This window comes from Cucurbita pepo, chromosome 10 (assembly GCF_057944985.1).
Source record: "Cucurbita pepo subsp. pepo isolate OVF chromosome 10, ASM5794498v1, whole genome shotgun sequence".
In the NCBI taxonomy this organism is placed as follows: Eukaryota; Viridiplantae; Streptophyta; class Magnoliopsida; order Cucurbitales; family Cucurbitaceae; genus Cucurbita; species Cucurbita pepo.
In genome coordinates this window covers 6,580,953-6,597,211 of record NC_141807.1, presented here as the reverse complement: position 1 = coordinate 6,597,211, position 16,259 = coordinate 6,580,953, and the positions used below count along the sequence as shown (strand labels likewise).

At 34.2% G+C, this 16,259-nt stretch overlaps 2 protein-coding genes across 3 annotated transcripts; both read left to right on the top strand.

Annotated features, from left to right (window-relative positions):
* Positions 1 to 1,226: 1,226 nt before the first annotated feature.
* LOC111803343 (E3 ubiquitin-protein ligase At4g11680) lies at positions 1,227 to 4,417 on the top strand. Its single transcript, XM_023687699.2, has 4 exons — positions 1,227 to 1,796; positions 2,447 to 2,566; positions 3,023 to 3,317; positions 3,834 to 4,417. The coding sequence occupies exons 1-4, from the start codon at positions 1,330 to 1,332 to the stop codon at positions 3,993 to 3,995; spliced, it is 1,044 nt and encodes a 347-aa protein (XP_023543467.2). The 5' UTR covers positions 1,227 to 1,329; the 3' UTR covers positions 3,996 to 4,417.
* A 3,116-nt stretch (positions 4,418 to 7,533) lies between these two features.
* On the top strand, positions 7,534 to 15,957 carry LOC111803346 (ELMO/CED-12 family protein). 2 transcript variants are annotated; one of them, XM_023687702.2, is made up of 10 exons: positions 7,534 to 7,800; positions 8,090 to 8,250; positions 8,420 to 8,522; positions 10,674 to 10,783; positions 11,622 to 11,690; positions 14,332 to 14,447; positions 14,538 to 14,592; positions 15,163 to 15,283; positions 15,427 to 15,569; positions 15,654 to 15,957. In XM_023687702.2, the coding sequence occupies exons 2-10, from the start codon at positions 8,110 to 8,112 to the stop codon at positions 15,753 to 15,755; spliced, it is 960 nt and encodes a 319-aa protein (XP_023543470.2). In that variant the 5' UTR covers positions 7,534 to 7,800; positions 8,090 to 8,109; the 3' UTR covers positions 15,756 to 15,957. The 2 variants fall into 2 exon arrangements, with proteins under 2 accessions (XP_023543470.2, XP_023543472.2); XM_023687704.2 differs by having other exon boundaries at positions 8,087 to 8,250.
* Positions 15,958 to 16,259: the final 302 nt, after the last annotated feature.

The following is a 16,259-nucleotide window of genomic DNA, read 5'->3' as shown; positions in this document are numbered from 1 at the left end:
AAAATTCCATTTAGCATGATTCCATTGTTGAAAATTAATAATTAGGGCTTAAAAATTTTAATCGACGGAAAAAATGCTTGTATGAATGGGGATATTTAGCATTCTATTACGGTTTATCACATGTATCATATTTGATGAACTAAAGGCAAATATCTTATATGATATTTAGTGTTCCATTACAGCTTATTTACCATATATATTTGACTATCAAATATCTGATATGATATTTAGTTTTCCATTATTTATTACAGACAAATATATTGTATCATGTTTCCATTTCCTTTCTAATTTATTTGATTTTGTAAATGATTATAAACAGAGATTTGATTTAGAGATTTGATTTAGGTGAGGTGATTTGAGCAAATTTCTGATGGTCTAATTATTGGAAATCTAAATTCAAGAAATTTATTAGGTTCATTTAAAAAAATTAAAAGATTTATTAAACACAAAATTAAAAATGTCAATATAATTAAATGAATAAGATACGTATTACCAACTAAAATGTCAATGGTCGGGTCTTTAATTTCATCATTATTGAATAAAAAAGATAATAATAAAATGAAGAAAAATGAAAAGAAAGAATTAATTAGTTGAATTAATAATATATTTATGAACAAACTATCATAATTCCACCATTAGACCAATTCAAGCATTAGTTTGAATGGAATAATGCACTCCTATATTTACTTCTCTTACTCATTAAATTATTGACTAACACCAATAAATTAATTCATTACTATAATTTTTTTAATAAAATCCCGTATTTTACTTGTTGTTGAACTAAATAAATAATAAAAAATACGATGGATTTTTTAAAATTCATTAAAATTTAAATAAAATTATAGAACTTAATTTCGAGTGATATGTAAATTTGGATGAGATAGAAGTAATTTTAAAATTATTAATTATTTTTTATATCTTAGTTTTAATTAATATAATATTAATTTTTTTTTTATTTCAACTAGTTGAATTTTGTAAATTAATGATTTTTTTTTTAATTTCAAATTAAAAGTTTGAAATTGAAGAAAGTAATTTGGAGATATAAAATTTTGAGGTTTGTTGATGGAAATTATGATAAAATTAATTAAAGAATTAGGAAAATCCAATTAATTAAACTAATTAAATTAATTAAATATTTTATTCAAACAGGGCGCTAATTCGTAGCCACTACAAAAACGACATCGTTTTGAAGGGATTTCCAAACGCTATATCTATTCGATTCCTCCTCCATTTGAACTCTCACTGGAACTCCTCGCTTTTTTCACCGGCGCCTTTTCTCCTCTCTCCGATCATCTCCACGTTCTCTCTCTCCGTCGGGTTTGGCTTTTTATGGACGGCGGCAGACCATCGAGCACCGGGTTCTTGTCCTGGCGGCGGACCTTGAGCTCGAGATTCGCGCTTCCTTTGATTCAAGACGCCGCCAATTTGATCATGGAACATCGCGGCGTAATCTTCGGTGACTGTGCCGAACCACGAGTTGATGATGAGGAGGATGAGAATGGATACGACCGTCGGGTTTTTTTGCGGAATGGGTCGTCCTTCATCAAGCCTATTTTGGTACTCGACTTGTTCTGGAATTTGTTCTTCGTTTTTGTGTCCGTGATTGTGCTCGTACTGTCTGCTGAAGAGAAACCTTCCGCTCCTTTGAGATTATGGCTTTCGGGTTATGCTGTCCAGTGCCTTCTCCATGTCTTTTTTGTGTTCTTTGCCTACTTTAGAAGGAGTTCTCGCTATCGATTTGTGTTTGAGAATCGTGTGGCTCAGGATGAACTTCGCCTTTCTCATAATCGAATAAGGTAACTTTTTCTTTTCGGAAAAGTTTGTATGGGGGATTTTTTGTTGGACTTGATTTCTCTTTTTTTTTTTTTTTTTTTTGTCTAATTTTAATTCATTTATTGGGTTCTTAGAATGATTGTGGTGCCAGTAGTGAAGATTATCTGCTAGTTTATGGCAATTTTTATCAAATCGCTTACGATCAGTATAGTTAACTATTGGAATTTACGCATGTATCATCCCATTTATTTCATGTTCTTCATGGATTTTAGGAAATAAAAAACCACTCAAGTTGTTGGAATGGCGAGTTCATCTTTCCATATTGGCTGTAGATCTTTCTTAATTGGTCGATTGATTATCATGTGGTTTTCTTTTAGATGTAACGTTAACTTGATTAATCGAGTTCTTCTAGTTTAATTTCGAAGGGATTCTGTATTTTGAACTTGATTAAGAATTTTTATTTTATTATGGCAACAACAATTCTTCTAGCTTTTTTCTTAAAGGTTCATTGGATTAGGTTCTTATTTCCATGTCTTGGAAGGATTTCACACTTAACTAGCAGGAACTTGTTTCCCATCAAGATATTTGCATGTTTACTTATTGTTCTTCTTCTGCCATTACATATGGAGGTGTTATCTATCTTTCTATTTACCTCTCTGTTTTTTTCCCTTAGATTTTTGAAAAGATTGGAAGCATCGAACACAATGATGTCATATATCTGGTGGGTTTTTGGATTCTATTGGATTGTCACGGGTGGTCAATCTCTTTTGGAAGGCTCTCCCCGGCTCTACTGGTAAATGCTCCCTCCTAAGATCTTGAAACCCTTTTTTCTCTTGCTAAAGTCGTCTATGGTTTAAGATCAACTTAGTAGAATTATGATATAAACACATCTTGAACTATACGACCATGCTGATGGCAAGGATTGACCCGCTGAATCTCTTTGAAAAGCAATAACTGTGTATTTTTTTTTATCTCGGTTCTTATATTACTTGCAAATGTGCGAATGAAAGCTGTCAAGACTGAAAAAAGTATTCAAGCTATGTTATCATATTATTGTTTAGCTAGTTTCAGTTTCTTCTTGTGTGCCTGTGGCCGTCTCCCGTGGGTTCGGCATTGTTTCGTGCTGTTGGCTATTTGTTTATGTTGTTTTAATCGTTTTATAGTCGTTTTTGTGTGTGGAAACTTCTCATTTAACTTGATAGAAGTCACATATGAGGTCTCGCTAATGGACTCATGATATGAACCGCAGGTTGGCAGTGGTTTTCCTAGCCTTTGATGTGTTCTTTATTATCTTCTGCACTGGGATGGCTTTTGTTGGTTTCTTTACTGTTTGCTGCATAATACCATTTTTAGCATATGGCTATACCATGACATTCCTAGAAGGTGCCTCTGAAGATGAAATTAGAGCACTTCCCAAGTACAGGTTTCGCCAAGACAATCCACTCGAGTCGTTCGACAGTGACAAGAAACATGAAGTTGGGATGACCTTGGAGCCTGGCTACAATGGTTATACAACTGAACACCTTCTAAATACAGAGGACTCGGTGAGCAACCATCTTATTTTTTACTTACATTCTATTTTCATCTATTAGGAACCAACATAGTAAATGAAAACACTCTGCAACGGTCCAAGCCTACCACTAGCAGATGTCCTCTTTGGGCTTTCCCTCAAGGTTTTTAAAACGCATATGCTAAGAAGAGGTTTCCACACCCTTATAAAGAATGTTTCGTTCTCCTCCCCAACTGAGGTGGAATCTCACATCTTCAAACTCATAAAATAGACGTCTCGTATCATTCCTTGAACAAAATTTTCCTATTTAAACATATGCCTATCGACCTGTTAACTATTGTTATACATGTAGGTCTTGTAGCGAAACAAGGTTATCCGTGATACTGTTGCAAAATAGTTTGAGTTTTTCTTTAAATGCTTTATCCGACTCAAATAGAGTCACGGTTCCTTGTTTCGGAATGACGTTTTTTTTTCCTCGTAATGCCTTTGTAATGTACCCTTGTAGGACTCTTTGCTACGTGATTAACTCTACATTGTATTATAATCGTAGGCATGCTGCATATGCCTTGCCCAGTATGTACATGGAGTACAATTGTGCATGCTTCCCTGTAGTCATCATTTCCATACTCGATGCATTGTCAAATGGCTTCGAATAAACGCAACCTGCCCCCTCTGCAAGTTCAGCATCGGACATGGCGATTCCTTGGTCTGATTCACATATCGATCGAGTTGGAGCATTCTCGAGATCTCCCGAGATCTCAAATGGAAACACACACACACAGAGAATGACATGAATCATCTCTTGGAAAAAAGGTACAAGTTTCCTAAAGGGTCACTCAAAGTGTAGATAGCTTCTTCTTTTTTCTTGTTCCCTTTCCCTTTTAGATTACTTAGGAGATCATATCAATGGGGAATACTGTGAATATACACTTCGATGCACAGCTACTAACTTATATGTCACTAAGAGACCACTTAGTTGATAGTAACATTTAGTGGATAAAGGCAAAAAGAAGCCATTTGTTTACTCATAACCTCATCTCATCTCATCTCATCTCATCTCATCTGAAAAGAGCTTTTAAAGGCTGAGTGTGTTGGGTATGCGTTTAATGGATGGTTTTAGTGGAGATTGTGGAATTGGCAGCCATATTGTATTGGTTTTTGTTAGTAATTTATGTCTTTAATTTGTTTTTTTTATCTATTAGTTAAGGGAAGTGTTTGTGGGGATTCTTTTTTTTATCAACCAATTTGAGAGAAACACATTCATAGTCCACTAAATTACAATGCCACTTATGCGATTAACTTTATAGCCTTTGTTTTATTTTAATTTTTTTTACTATTTATCAATTTATTTTAATTTATTGATTACTCGAGTATGATTTTATGATTTTATTTAAGTATCGTATGTTAAAAGATCTCGTTAATTCTTGTCTTGTCGCTCTCAAGTTAAAAGATCTCTTTCCATTATCACTCATAACGATCTTAGCACATGTCTGCATTAGAAGAACCTGTCTACCTTTTTTCTCTTCTAAATGCTTCTAATCCAACGGCTTCTACTTGACCATAAACAAGATCTTCACGAAGGTGGCCAAAGTGATGAGATATGCTTGTTCGAGTTATCCTCTGAAACTTCTTTGAAAAACATCTGAAGTGATTCAAGGGGAATATGGATCTTGGTGTTTTTAAATATGGATTTTGATTTGATAGATCCTTATTATATTCATTATTTTGATGAGACAGGATATTCACTTGTTCCAATCAAATTAAATGAGACAAATTAACAATCATCGAGTAAATCATTCACACGTGAACCAAGAAAATTACACTGGGACGTAGCTATTCAAGTTTTGAGATACATCAAATACGGTCTATTTTTTAGTTTTGCATCTTCATGAAATTCATATATTTCTTGTAAGTCTGAAAAGCAAAGCAAACCAATGTTTCCAAATCATCTGAGCTTTGTATCCCCTTCGGAAATTCAATTATTTCTTAGAAGTGTAAAAAACAAAGTGATATGGGAATCACTATAATTCAATTATTTCTTAGAAGTGTAAAAAACAAAGTGATATGGGAATCACTATAAGGAGAGTAAGATTCAGATTATCTTGTTGATCAAATATCTCAAGGCAAGAACATTGTTTGAGATTCGAATCACTCCACAAGCAAGATCTCTAGCTTGAATGATTCTTGTTGATCAAATATCTCAATGCAAGAATACTTGTTTGAGATTCGAATCCCTCCACAAGCAAGATTGATCATGTCGAGCTTGAATGATTCTATATGCACAACCTAAACTACATATAATTGCAAAGAAAGTTAGCCATTGGCTAGAGAAGAATCATATGCAACCTAAACTACATATAATTGCAAAGAAACTTAGTCATTGGCTAGAGAAGAACAGCTTCTTTTACTATATTTTCCAAGTCTCCTTACAAATACAACTTATATAGCATCAAAATGAAACTATTAAAGGCAAAAGAGGGGTAACATTCATACTTAATGACCATAATTAACCGGGATGTAATTGTAACCTATGTAAATAAAAAATCTTAAAATACATTAATGAAATACAATAACTCTAAATTGTAATCCACCCAAAATTTATAACATTAAACTTCATTCTTCTCCATTGTGGCATGAATTGAAATATCTTTTGATAATTTCAACCATATTTTCTTCACATTTTCAATGAAGTATATTGTATGATTGATGTTTCTTGGTTTATATCACAAAGTGTCCAGATCATCAGCAGAAGCTGAGTATCGAGCTATGACAAATACTTGTTTAGAGTTAACTTGGCTAAGATACATTCTTCAATACTTGAAAGCTTCGTTGTCCGAACCAGCATGGTTGTATGCCGATAATCAACAGCATTACATATAATAGCCAATCCAGTTTTTCACGAACGTATGAAGCACATTAAAATAGATTGCTATATAGTTCGGAAAAAGTTAGAAGTTGGAATCATCAAACCATGTTATGTTTCAACTAAAATGCAATTGACAGATGTTTTCACAAACCTTTAGAAATACACGGTGTACATGGTTAGGTTGGTTGGAGAAATCTTTTGAAACAATCTGAAATTTTGAGTTGTTTGGAACCACTCAGCAACCGAAATAGTCTTCACAACCTAACCCAACCTAACCTTTTATTTTTAGGTTGGGTTCTCGTATTGCTTTTTTAAATTATTTTAAAAAATTATACCAATATACTTAATTTCATAAAACTCAAATATTAAATATCCATAAGTCACAATTTATCATTATCATCGATTGTAGAAGTCAAATATTCTGAATCATTATAATAATCTTGAAAATAAGGTAAGTTTGTCAACCTGCCATCGATTGAATGGGTTTCGAGAGCATTCCACAGCTTTTGCCGACTGTCACTTTCAACTCGATTCCTCGCCTACGTGCCCTTTACTCCCAGTCTTACCGCGACTGTTGGCATGGAGTTAGCCGGGGCTTCTTCCTCGAGTCCTGTCATGATCGCGCACTCGACGAAAGAGCTTTACAAGCGACATTGCCCTTCTTCACTCACGCAATATTGCTGGATCGGGCTTTCGCCCATTGTCCAAGATTCCCCACTGTTGTCCCTTGTGGGAGTCCAGGCCATTTTTCAGTCCCAGTGTGGCTGATCATCCGAAAAGACGAGCTAAACATCATTGACTTGATCAACCTTTACCTGACCAACGACCTAATACTACGCAGGCTCATCAAACAACGCCTTTTAACTTGATTCAGGATTTTCCCCGAACTGTTCGACAGATTCCCACGCGTAACACACCCGTTCGTCACTTTGTTCTCAACTGTTCCCACCCCTTTTAAAAGGCGAGACAAGCCACCTTTTTAAAATCCAACCCACCCGAAAATCCAACCCACCCGAAACTATATATATATATATATATATATATATATATATATATAAATTAACTTAACCGAACCCAACTTAATTTTTATGGTTTGAATTAGATAATTCGAGTGGGTCGAGGTTCGGGTCATATGACCGTGCCTATCAAATTGACATTTTAAAACTATATATTATCATTAAAATAAGCCATAATTCAAAAACTCTCCTAGAAGAAATATAAAGTCAAAAGCAAAGCCCCTATTGCGAAGGAAGAACAAATATAATTAATAATTATTAATAATAAAGTAATAAAAGCTTCCGTCAAAAATAATAAAATAAATAATAATATAACAAATAACAAATAACAAATAACAAATAACAAATAACAAATAAAAGAAAAAAAAAAGAAAAAAAAAACAAGAACAATAAATAAATTCAAGCAGGAGGAGAGCAGTTTTCTTCGAGGACAAGTTCGAGCGCGAGACGGATGCAATTACCTGTGTTTATTCAATTCGAATTCAATTGACTTCGACTTCCTTGTTAAGCAACGCAATTCGGAATAAATAGGGCAGTTTCTGAGGATTTCTTTGTGAGGGACACTCTTCGATTTATGTTTGTTTTGGGGAATTTTGATTGATTGGTTGATTCGCCCCTTCAATTCAAGTTTTCAGGTAATACTTGTTTGTTTCTGTGCCTCAATTTGTAACTCATTAATTTCTGTGTGAATTTTTCTCTGTTTAGCTCAACATTGTGCCGTTTTCGATGTCCTTGAGCAGCTGTTTTTCACTTTGTATCGCTTTGCTGTTCAATTGTTAAGGAATCTAAAGTTCTAGTTATGAAATTCGATGTTCCTTCTGTACTAGACTCAGAATGCTACCACGTGCTTGATGATGGGTCTTTTGTATTTGGGGGGGTTTATCAATTGTGGAACTGAAGGTATTTTTGATTGATATATAGCAGGGTGATTAAGAAGTTATTTAATGACTTCAAGAACTTTGAGGAGGAGGCTCCATCATGGTGATGTTGATGGGAAAAGAAATGAAAAATATGATGCTTCTGGCTTCGAAGGTTTGAGTGAGCCTCTGCTTGGCAGCCATGCATATAGTGATAGAAGCTCGGAGGTTAGAGCTTAATTCCTTTTTTTCGCCTCCTTACTCTTTTCCCCTGTTGGAATTATCCTTATCCTGTGCTTTATAAAGTGTCCTGAGTGCTTATGCTATCATGTTCTTTGTTTATTTTTCCTCTAACAGTCTTTGGCAGTTGATTCCTTTGTTGTTTTTCTTATAAAAGGTACGCACACTTGAAGATATTTGGGACGATGAGCGGAAGAAGCAACAGCTACACTGGACACTTTTGTTTTCTCAGTTGATTGCACAATGGGCTCAGTGGATAGGTATAGTTCTTTTCTTAGAATGGATTCTGTTAATACAAGATAAAGCATTCAGATTAGTTTAACTAATTTTTAGTCACGGACTCATGGGATCTGATAGTTTGGCTGAAAGATTTGTAATGAACTGAAAAAGATTTCATACTTTCAATTATTTTCATGAATTGGAGGGAAAGAATTTATTGGCTTCAGTGATTTTAAAAATGTTTTATGTTCAAACAATAAATTGAAAATTATCTTGTTTATCTCATTATTCATGATTCTTCCTTTTTAAACAGCATCATATATTTATATTATAATTTATATGGTTAGAGAATACCATATGGACACATCACCTGCTATCCCTTCACAAAAATCCTGGTGTATCCTTGTGTTTGTGTAACTTCTCTTGATCAACATTTATATTTTTAAATATTCGAGAGTCAAAGTTATCGCAGTGGTTGTGTTACTTCAGTTTTTATGAGGACCAACACTACAACAGTTTTGGTCTTTGTTAGTAGACACTTCTTTTAGCTCTAGCAACTACCAAGGTACTGTTTTTATGTTATAGCCTTCTTCCTGCAGCATGTAATGTTACATTTTATATAACTGTTTTGAGTGCCTGTGAGCTAATTGTGTGTTCAAGTAGGAAGGGATATATATATTTTTTTTTGAAAATACTGTTCTCTTAGTTATGGAAAACGCATGATTGTGAAATAAAGTAGGAAACTCTAAGTAGTTTGGAAAATATTTCTACTAGGTTAGGGCTTTCCTTTGACTTCCTATGTTAGTTGGATTATAGTAGTCCAGGTATTTCTTTCAGTAATGATGCTAGCTGATGCAATGAGAGGATGCCTACTGTTGAAGATCATCCGTATTTTCCTACATTAAGGATGAAGTAATTGATCTTAAAGGGTGGATAGAAGTGTGGTTGGAAGCGAGGGAATAAAAAGAGCTCAAAGGGAAGTCTGTAATGTGGTTGGAAAGTATTTTATCTCTATGGAGAAAGTTGTTTATCCCAACTAAGAGCTGTAGTAGATGGAGAAACTAAAGAGTATTTGGAGGAATTTTTCTTTGAAGAAATAAGTTAGGTGGAGAATAACTTTCCCCATAAATGGCTTGAGGTCAAAAAATACCAATCAAGATAGACCTCCCCATATTTTGATTACCACCTGCTCATCAAAGACTTCTTTGATTGATTCAAATAGTTGAGAATATCAATATCTTTGACTACTTCTATATGGATATAGTTGAGGATTATCAGGTAAACTAGTTGCTTATTAGTATAAACTTGCAAGGAAGGGGGTGCATCAACTTGGTGGGAGAAATCAGAACATTCAGCGGAGAATCGAAACGATAGCAATCTGACGATTGTGGAGAACAGAACTTTTTGGAGAACTTGGTTTTTACAATTGGGTTATGAATGCATACTACATCTACAGTTTTGGCACTGTGAGCAGCTTTAACTTCGACAGGATAAATAGAGAACATGTTTGATGGTACACCATAGGATATGAGACTTGAATACTATTTGGTTCTCGATCATTTCTTTTGAGGCTATCAATTTAGCTCAAAGAATGGATAGCAAGTCTTTGAAATAAGCCACCTATAGGTCTTTAAACTCTATCCTTTGGGGTCTCTGTTTGGGCTTTGGAGAAGGAGAAGAAGCATCAGGTTTCCATTTAAAAAAAGTTACTATTTTTCTCAAGAAGGGTACAAAATATTCTTGGAGAAGTATGTCGAGGCATCTCTCCTATTAAATCTCAAGCCAGCTTGCACCAAAGAGAGATACAAGCTGTAGCACTCAAGCTCTCTTCTCTTGAGAAACAACAGAACGTGTTAGATAATACTGAATGGGGGCTGTGAGCAAATATTTCTGTTTCATGGAGGAAATGGAAACTTCAAAAGGAAAATATTTCAATACTAGAAAATGCTTGTTAGTGTTTTAAGGAACACATCAACCATTTTAGCTATTAATTTGTCTTAATCGAACATTCTATTGCTTAGATTTGTCAAACTTCCTTCACTTTGTGGAACCCAAGTGGCTTTCATAATGATATTGTGTAATTTTTGTGAATGTAGTTTCTATATAATGAATTGATGTGGTGAACTCAGAGAAATGAATCGATGGTAGAGTATGTTGATCATTGTCGACTAATACTGTCTTAATTTTTGTAGCAAACATTGTCTTTGGTTCTGGAGCACTCTTTGGTCGACTTTTGCCATTTTCTATGACCACGCACAATGGAAAAAACCATAGGGTGGCTCCACCTCTTAGTCTTCTACAGGTAAATGAAGTTTGGATTCCTTATTCTCCTGAATTTTCATTGCAATTTAATCAAAGTAATTCTGTTTTGCAAGAAGTTTCTTAGCCGAGGTCTGATTATGATTTAATAAAATTTTCTATATTGGTTTTCTAGGATGTCCCGTTATTAATTGGAATGATGTTTCTTACTTAATTGATACAATTATTAGTCTACACACTTGTGCGTGAGAACTATGCTTTAACTGATTTCAAACATAAGATCTAAACTGGTACTATGTTAGTTTTATTGATAATTTTAGCAAATTCACTTGGCTTTTTCTCTTACCTATAAATTTGATGTGATTCTACAAAAATTTGTGCCCTCGTTGAAATCTTCTTTCACAAAAATAAAAATCTGTAGATCTCATGGTGGTGGCGAATTTCACCATTATTCTGTTCGCTCATTTTTCCATTAAAAAGGATTTTAAATAAAAAATCATAAACATCGTCCTATTGTGGAAACTGCATGTCTTTAATGTATCATTTGTCTTGCAGTTTTTCTAAGTAGGCGAATGTCATATCCATCTCAAAACAGGGTTCTCCCTTTGAGAAACTTTTAGGCTACACTCTTGATTTGCATCATTTAAAAGTTATCAATTTACTAAAATTCACAGTCGCCGTTGGTCTAAATTATCAATTTTTTCGTTTCAAAATGTAACTCCCAACCAACTTTAATATTCAACTAAGTGAATCAACTCACTTACATTTGTTGCGTCAGTTTGTCAAGTTTAATGGTTTGATATACTTCCATGGTCTTTTGTATTGCCATCTTTTTGAAGGTAGACTATCTGTTAACAAATTTAAAAATCTCTGGTACATAGGAAGAAAGACTCAGGAATTTAAAGCAAAGGCTGGAAGTTCCCTTTGATGGATCTCGTGTTGAGCACCAAGTAAGTCAACATTTTTATGGGATTTCAAATTTTATGGATTTTGTTATATACATGTTATTACCCTCCTTTTCTTTTGATGCTTTGAAATTTAAGTATTCCTGCAAGCTATAGTTATGAAATTCTTCTCAGACTTATATAACAAAGTGAATCCTTTGTTGGTAATTGAATTTACTAGTTTGAACATTTCCATTTCTTGTGGTTCATGGATTTATTCAAGCTTACTCAGCTTACGACTCTCATGAAAAATAGCTTTCATGTCTGTTCATCTTTATTATATCTCGTCTATTTCGAGGTTTTCTGTCTGTGCTTGTATGCTTGTTTCTACATAATCACCAAAATTTTCTGTCCGGTAATATCCAAGTTAGTCTGACCTGCCTGCCTGATACTTCCAATGTCATACGTAACTTCTGTTAGCCATGAGATCGATAAGCCACTGGTTCACTTTAGAGTAATGCAAGAAGGAAAAAGTGGTCCTGAGGAGAATTAGACTGGGAGTTTGAGAGAGGTGGGGAAAAGGGTGCTTCAAAAATTACGTTATTCTGAACAAGCCTATTCCATGTGTACTGAGATCAGATATGTTTGATCATGGATCCATAGTAATTATAAGAAATTAATGTTATGATGGAATTTCATCATATTACGTCCATTTTAAGAAAACAAGGGGGATATTATTGGTAAGAGTTGGGATAACAATTGAAAGTAATTTTAGAGAGCCAAACAATTCAAGAGGGCCAACGTTTCCCACCACTCTACGTCACACAAAGCAAGTACAAGAGGCAAAAACATACTCCCTTACTCTATGCTCCCCTACCGGAACACCAAATCACATGAGTGCAAACAGACTAAAAGTAAATGGCCTAATAGAGGTCTCCCTTATATAAGCACTTTGTATAAGTTCTTCAATAAAAAAATGTTTGCTATTGAAACATTTTGTTGTTTGGTTACAATATTTCATAAGCTTTTTTGACCTAATTAGAAGTAACCTTTGATTTGAAGTATCAATATTTACTTGACAAATATTTGCAAAATTGAAAAGTGACTAAAATTAAAATAATTGAAAGTATTAAAGAGAGAATCTATTATAATTTTATGAAGCTTATGGTTGGGAAGGAACTTCTTGAGGTGCTAATTGGTTTTCCTTTTAAAACAAGGCTAAGATTTTAAGGAATTGGGTAGCTTGGGCACTTTATTGTTTTCTTTGTTTGTATGCGTAAGAAACTGCTTTCACTGAAAAAAAATGAAAGAATAAACAAGGGCACACAAAAAAACAAGCCCAACCCGAAAAGGGAGCCTGCCCGTAACTACAAAAAAGGACTCCAATCTTAAAGAATAAGACCAAACTCATAATTACAAAAAAAGCTTAGTGATTGACACCCCCAAGGAGGGATTGAACCTACCCACCTCCGAACTTCTTCACCCGATCTTTCCACCTCTCAAAAGTTCTATTATCGTCTCAATCTAGATGCTCCACAAAATTGAAAATTCCAAACCCAAGAACTCCAAACACCCTCAACCAATAGCTCCAAAGGTTTATCCCTCAATATCCTTCGGCTGCTTTTTGTTTTTGTTTCCTTAGTATATTTTTCCTCTGTTTCTTATAAAAGAATAATTAAAAAATAAATATGAAAATGAAAATAATTAAAATGGCATGGGAAATGAAATAATGGAGAGAAAGTGAGTATAGAGAGTCCAGTAATAAATGGTGTGCCTGAGGGGGATTTGTAAGAGAAATATTTGTGAAGAGAAGTGTCGGTTATTTCATTTTTTTAATTAAATAAGAATCTTTTGTATTTACTATATTATATTAGAAGTAATTTTTATTTGTTAGTGAGATTATGTACTTTTCAGTAATGGAGTTTTCTTGTACTTAAGAAACCCTCGTCTTTCATTGCGAATAACAGCAATGAATAACAGAAGACATTAATATTCTCTTGATATTTTAAATGGTATTAGGCAAGTGGTCTTACGTTCAAACTTCTGTATTGTCATTTCTTCTTTTGAATATTGATTTCCACTTGCTTGGACCTCCTACAAACTTTTAAGCCCACAAGGGAAGGAGTGTTTAAAAGTATTGATATTATTAAATTTACCATGATCCATTAGCTTACACTTTTTGGTTGATTGGTATGTAACAAGAAGCTAACAAGAGATGTATAAGGTAATTGACGAGATGATTTGTGTGACGAGAAGTTAATGAGAGAATTTGTGTGAAGAGAGAAATTAGTAAGAGAGAGTGTAAAGAGATTTTACTAGAGATTAAGGTTAAGTGTCTATATCAGAAGTTTTGATATAGAACCTAGCAGTGCGTCTTTGAAAAATACTTCCATCCGCAATCTTGTTCAAAATTGTACCCAAACATAAATATTCGCAGTAGGGCGTGCTTTTAAGCAGTTAAAAATATTTTTTCCCTAGTTGAAGACTGAAAGTGCACTTCATAACACACTGCATTTTTTGGATGTTAGGCTGACTACTTTGTGTATCTCTCTTTGGTTCGTATAGCAAAGCTTCTTATACCTTCAGTTTTTAATACAATTAAAATGGATGATTAGGAAAAAAAAAAAAAGCTATATATGGTGACAGGGATTTGGCTATTTACTTCTACATTTCTATATGGAAAAATAAATGAATCCATGCATTGTAGGATGCTCTTAAAAGGTTATGGAGGTTGGCATATCCAGACAGGGAGCTTCCACCTCTTAAATCTGAGCTCTGGAAGGACATGGGTTGGCAAGGTACAGATCCTTCAACAGATTTTAGGTGAGTACAATCTATTTATTTTTCTAAGAAATACTTCGTTTGTTTAATCTCTCTTCTGTTAATATCTATTATTCTTCAATATTCTTGTAGAGGTGGTGGATTTGTTTCACTGGAAAACCTTATCTTCTTTGCCCAGAAATATCCGGTTTGATTCCTTTTCCCGTGTTGTAATATTTTCTCCACTATTGTTCTATAGCATTATATGATGATTTTTTTTTATCATTCTTGTTTAAAGCTCTGTCTATCCGGTTATGTTCATATACCTGATTCCCTTTAATTAGCATATAGTAATATATGTAAATATTTAATTACTGTTACCCTTACTGTAGTCGCTTCAAGAACCATGGAAATGAATTACTTCCTTAGTGGTTAAAAGCACGATAAGGAGAAGCATTATGTTCTTATAGTCCTTTCAGTGAGGAGCCACTTTATGAAGCTTTGGAGTTAAAAATAGTTGAAAAGTATACTGTAGACCGTTCCTCCTATTGCGACCGACTGTTACTTTCACATGGTTTAAATTCATCCTTCAAGACATGCTGAATATGTACTGCTAGAAACGCGAAGTATATCTTGCTTTGGATGAGCATGCTAGTCGGTCCTGCTTTGTGAATCGTGTTAATTAGATCCAAGTGATATTATCTTTTTCCTTTTGGCTAAATTGATAAGATACAATCTGTGATTCGTCCATGAAATGGTCGGATGGATTTCTGTACAGGAGTCATTCCATAGATTGTTGTATAAAAAAGATGGTCAGAGAGCTGAGTGGGAATATCCATTCGCCGTCGCTGGTATCAACATTTCATTTATGTTGGTGCAAATGTTAGATCTCCAATCAGGTAAGATGATTGATAAAATTCGATTTTTGCAAATTTGAAGACTTTGTTAAATCGCATACTTCGAGTATGTTGGTGCCACTCAAACATTCTCGGTCGAGAATCTCGAGCCCTTAATAAACGACATAAGTGATATTTTGTTGCAGGGAAGCCAAGTTCATCGGCTGGGATCCGTTTCTTAGAACTTCTAGAGAACGACGAGATGGCATTTGATAACCTGTTCTGTATAGCCTTCCAATTGATGGATGCTCAATGGCTTGCCAAGCGCGCTTCCTATATGGATTTCAACGTAAGTGTCGAGCATTCGAGCGTATAGATGTTGAAATGAAGAAGCCTTAATCTTATGTTCTGTAACTTTGGTTTTAATCTTCAGGATGTTTTGAAGTCTACCAGAAGTCAGTTAGAACGTGAGCTTGAACTCGAAGATACCTCAAGTGTGAAAGAACTGCCAGCATACAATCTCTTAAGAAGATAATCTTCATCTTCTTCTTCTTCTCCCATCATTAACTTCTATCAGCTATAGTTCTGCCTATCTGATCTGATCTGATCTGATCTTCCTCGTCTCCAATTTCTATGTCACTTTCTAACAATTGCATTGTAATAAAATTCAAAAAGGGGACAAAAAGGGGAAAAAAACCACACCTTCAATCATGAAAATAGAGTAAAGTTGTTATGAATCTCGTCTAGTACTAAGTCTCAAGGCATTGTATCTTTAAATGGAAAGGAAAAGCTATAAGCTATGACTGAACTGGATACTCCTCGGATAATCCTCTCTCTCTATATCTCTCTCCTTAACGTGGAATATTCGAAAATCTGACCTCTTGGTTAATGATATTTTGACTTATAAAATTTGCTAGGCTTAGATTAGTCTCTCTTCTATCGATATGTTTTTCTTTTATGTCAATTTCTATGTTTTGGTAATTATTGGTTTGATTACTATTATAATAGTTTTAATAAGTGAATATGTGAATTACTTATA

Excerpts from the sequence above, each read along its gene's own strand:
- LOC111803343 (XM_023687699.2), top strand. The coding sequence starts at position 1,330 with ATGGACGGCGGCAGACCATCGAGCACCGGGTTCTTGTCCTGGCGGCGG. Across the intron at positions 1,797-2,446 it reads CTTTCTCATAATCGAATAAG|ATTTTTGAAAAGATTGGAAG; the intron begins GTAACTTTTTCT and ends TTTTTCCCTTAG. Across the intron at positions 3,318-3,833 it reads TTCTAAATACAGAGGACTCG|GCATGCTGCATATGCCTTGC; the intron begins GTGAGCAACCAT and ends TTATAATCGTAG.
- LOC111803346 (XM_023687702.2), top strand. The coding sequence starts at position 8,110 with ATGACTTCAAGAACTTTGAGGAGGAGGCTCCATCATGGTGATGTTGAT. Across the intron at positions 8,523-10,673 it reads ACAATGGGCTCAGTGGATAG|CAAACATTGTCTTTGGTTCT; the intron begins GTATAGTTCTTT and ends TAATTTTTGTAG. Across the intron at positions 10,784-11,621 it reads CACCTCTTAGTCTTCTACAG|GAAGAAAGACTCAGGAATTT; the intron begins GTAAATGAAGTT and ends TCTGGTACATAG.